The 3,582-nt window shown below is 39.1% G+C and overlaps 1 protein-coding gene across 1 annotated transcript in view; it reads left to right on the top strand.

Moving 5' to 3' along the window:
- Positions 1–3,582, top strand: part of RBBP4 (RB binding protein 4, chromatin remodeling factor) — a 28,289-nt gene that overhangs the window by 16,239 nt on the left and 8,468 nt on the right. Inside the window, exons 4-8 of the mRNA XM_035019198.1 lie at positions 1,630–1,803; positions 2,154–2,269; positions 2,387–2,547; positions 2,641–2,767; positions 2,908–2,985. Of these exons, the coding sequence (XP_034875089.1) occupies positions 1,630–1,803; positions 2,154–2,269; positions 2,387–2,547; positions 2,641–2,767; positions 2,908–2,985 (656 nt within the window). The remainder of the gene's footprint in view (positions 1–1,629; positions 1,804–2,153; positions 2,270–2,386; positions 2,548–2,640; positions 2,768–2,907; positions 2,986–3,582) is intronic.

Here is a 3,582-nt window from a genome sequence, read left to right as displayed (position 1 = left end):
TTTAGATTTTTAGTCTTTATGAGACATTTGCATTTCAACTGTAAAAAGTTATTTGGAAATTGAAAGTTATCTAATCTGCCAGCCATATTACCCATCTATGTCCTTGCTTTTTGAAAAGATTTTTGTCCTTCAAAGTGTGACACTTGTATAACAGTGCTGTTGACAGGGTTTTAATTTACAAGTTACTCTCACAACTTTTCTTTATGGAGAAGATATTTGAGACTCAGAAATTGAAGGCCTTCCCCAAATCAAGCTTTGGCAGTCAGTTAGGCCAAGGTCCAACTCTTAAGTATCTTATCATGCTGCTTTCTGTAATTCTTCGACTAATCATTAACATAGGTATTTGTTTATATGTTGCTTTGCCAAGATTTACATGATCACAAATTATATTGTTATACATTTTATAATGGCACTTGGGAGAACTAAGTGCATACAGTAGTCAAATGTGAATAAAAAATGTTTTTGTCTAGTCCTTGCCTGCCTGGTTTATTTCAGCTAAGGATTGTGGTTGGCATATATAAGTGGGGGTTAAGGAAAATGGAACTAGCTATTGTGGCTCTGTTTTTCCTCACTGGACTAAGAGAAATGGTACAGGGAAAAGATAATGGTGTGATGGTATTTCAGCAAGGTCATTCCAAACTACAGCTTCAAATACATGGTGTAAAGGGGACTCTCTAGTATCTGGCACACTGTGTACTTTAATATTCATTAAAATAGTAACTTAAGGGGCACATGGCTGGAGTAGACAGTTGAGCATCTTGAGTCTTGGTTTCAGCTCAGGTCGTGGTCTTGGGATGGGCCCCATGTCGGGCTCTGCACTCAGTGCGGAGTCTGCTTGGGATTCTCTCTCTCTCCCTCCGCCCCCCCTGCTCATGCTCACATGCACGCGCTCTCTCACTCTCTCTCTCTCTCAAATAAATCTTAAAAAAATAAAATAGGGCGCCTGGGTGGCTCAGTCGTTAAGCGTCTGCCTTCAGCTCAGGTCATGATCCCAGTGGGATCCAGCCCCGCATTGGGCTCCCTGCTCCACGGGAAGCCTGCTTCTCCCTCTCCCACTCCCCCTGCTGTGTTTCCTCTCTCGCTGTGTCTCTCTCTGTCAAATAAATAAATAAAGTCTTTAAAAAATAATAATAATACAGTAACTTGGATTTTATTTATTCAGCACTTTTTGTTACTTTAAATGAGATTTGAAAATTGCTTATTGAGAATCTGCTTTCGAAGTGGAAATGGTAGTGTTCCTGACTTTTAGATAGTATTATAACGTTTGTTAAATAACTATCTAGAATTGGTGTAGGTATAGCTGAAAGAGTATTAGGCTAGGAATCAGGAAAATGGGAATTCACATTAGGTTCAGCCGTAGTCCTGTCACTAAGAACAGATTATTATAGGTACTCCAAATTTCTGTTTTTCTTGGTAGAATTTTGGGGGATATTAACCGTCTTCCTTACTGTGTAGGGTTGCAGTAAGAATCAAATGAAATAAGAGGTATGAAAACAGTTTATACTATTAACAAATGTCTAATTTATTTCTAGTATTATACCAGGTTGCTGATAAAAAGCTTGCCTGTGTCATAATTTGAGTGACAGAGTAGCTCTTGCTCTGTCCTCATTTGCAATTTCTTACTTACAGAATTTGGAGGTTTTGGCTCAGTTAGTGGAAAAATTGAAATAGAAATCAAGATCAACCATGAAGGAGAAGTAAACCGGGCGCGTTATATGCCCCAGAACCCTTGCATCATTGCAACAAAGACTCCATCCAGTGATGTTCTTGTTTTTGACTATACAAAACATCCTTCCAAACCAGGTACTTGCCCTCTTCAGTTCAAATACAGATAATGAGTCACTATGGGAATACACTGTTCCACTCAATCTGGATTTAATTGCTTGTTATTTGTATATTTTAACATCTTGTGATGTATACTGGTATATATGGATATTCTTCCTTTGGTCTTCTTACCTAGGTGGAAAAAAATGCTTTTTTTTACACAGAACAGAATAATGGTGCATTTTAAGTGTTAAAAATTTGATCATAATGGGTCTGTTTTGCAATAAATATGAAGAGCTTTAGATCTCTTCATCACAATTCCATTATGCTTTGTAGACCCAAAGAGGCAGTAGACTCTGGATAGTCTTGATATATCTGTTAATTTGCAGACCCTTCTGGAGAGTGCAACCCAGACTTGCGTCTGCGTGGACATCAGAAGGAAGGCTATGGACTTTCTTGGAACCCAAATCTCAGTGGGCACTTACTTAGTGCTTCAGACGACCATGTACGTGTCCTTCTCATTTTGATGCAAATCTGGGCTGCTTATCAGTTGGTTTCTTTTCTGAGGTATGTGGGGAAGTGAGAAGCTTCCATTTATATAATAGTTAATTTTACATTTAAGACCATCTGCCTCTGGGACATCAGTGCTGTTCCAAAGGAAGGAAAAGTGGTGGATGCGAAGACCATCTTTACAGGACATACAGCAGTAGTAGAAGATGTTTCCTGGCATTTGCTCCATGAGTCTCTGTTTGGGTCAGTTGCTGATGATCAGAAACTTATGATGTGAGTAGAATCCATTTTTAGTTTTTTACTTGTTGTCTAGGTTTTATATTACCCATTTCAAGCTTTTTTCATGTTTTTCCTTTTTTATTAAAGCTGGGATACTCGTTCAAACAATACTTCTAAACCAAGCCACTCAGTTGATGCTCACACTGCTGAAGTGAACTGCCTATCTTTCAATCCTTATAGTGAGTTCATTCTGGCCACAGGATCAGCTGACAAGGTCAGTTTGGTTTATTTTAAGAAAAAAAACATTGGGTAAATTTCTTTTGCTTCCTTTGAATGCACAGTCAGTGCTCTTTCAATTGCAGGTTTTCTCATTAAAAAATTATTGATTGCACTTGCTTTCCTTTTTGTACATAGACTGTTGCCTTGTGGGATCTGAGAAATCTGAAACTTAAGTTGCATTCCTTTGAATCACATAAGGATGAAATATTCCAGGTAAGAGAAACTAACGCTACATTTGTTTGTTTGTTTAAGGAAAACCTGGATGTGTGAGTAGGCACACTTGTGCTTTATCCCCTATCAGTAATAGAAATCTTCTACGTATCTATGATAATCTCTGTAGGAATTGGGATTGTTATTTCTATACTTCCTCAAACTGGTCATTGGCTACTCTTGAGGTATTAAGAAAATCAGTGCCTGATAATTGTATTCATGTTCCTGACATTTGTCTCTTCCCTTATTTCCAGAACTTGCCATGTCTATTGATTTTGCAGTTGAAGCCAAAAGTACTAGCTCCATGTTTTCTGCCTCATCAGTTTAAGCTCCTTTCTTAACATGCAAAGAGCTCCCTGACTCAGTTCAAGAAATGTGGCACTATGTTCAATGCTTATTGCCAGGACACTGTGAGGAATATGTTATATATAGTCTTTGCTATCAAAGAGCTTAAAGGGGTGCCTGGGTGGCTCAGTTGTTAAGTGTCTGCCTTCGGCTCAGGTCATGATCCTGAGGTACTGGGATTGAGCCCCGCATCGGGCTCCCTGCTCCGTGGGAAGCCTGCTTCTCCCTCTCCCACTCCCCCTGCTTGTGTTCCCT

Source organism: Mirounga leonina, unplaced genomic scaffold (assembly GCF_011800145.1).
Source record: "Mirounga leonina isolate KUSES-001 unplaced genomic scaffold, KU_Mleo_1.0 Mir_173, whole genome shotgun sequence".
Lineage (NCBI taxonomy): Eukaryota > Metazoa > Chordata > Mammalia > Carnivora > Phocidae > Mirounga > Mirounga leonina.
The sequence above is the reverse complement of the archived record's forward strand: the minus strand, read 5'-3'. Positions and strand labels throughout refer to the sequence as shown.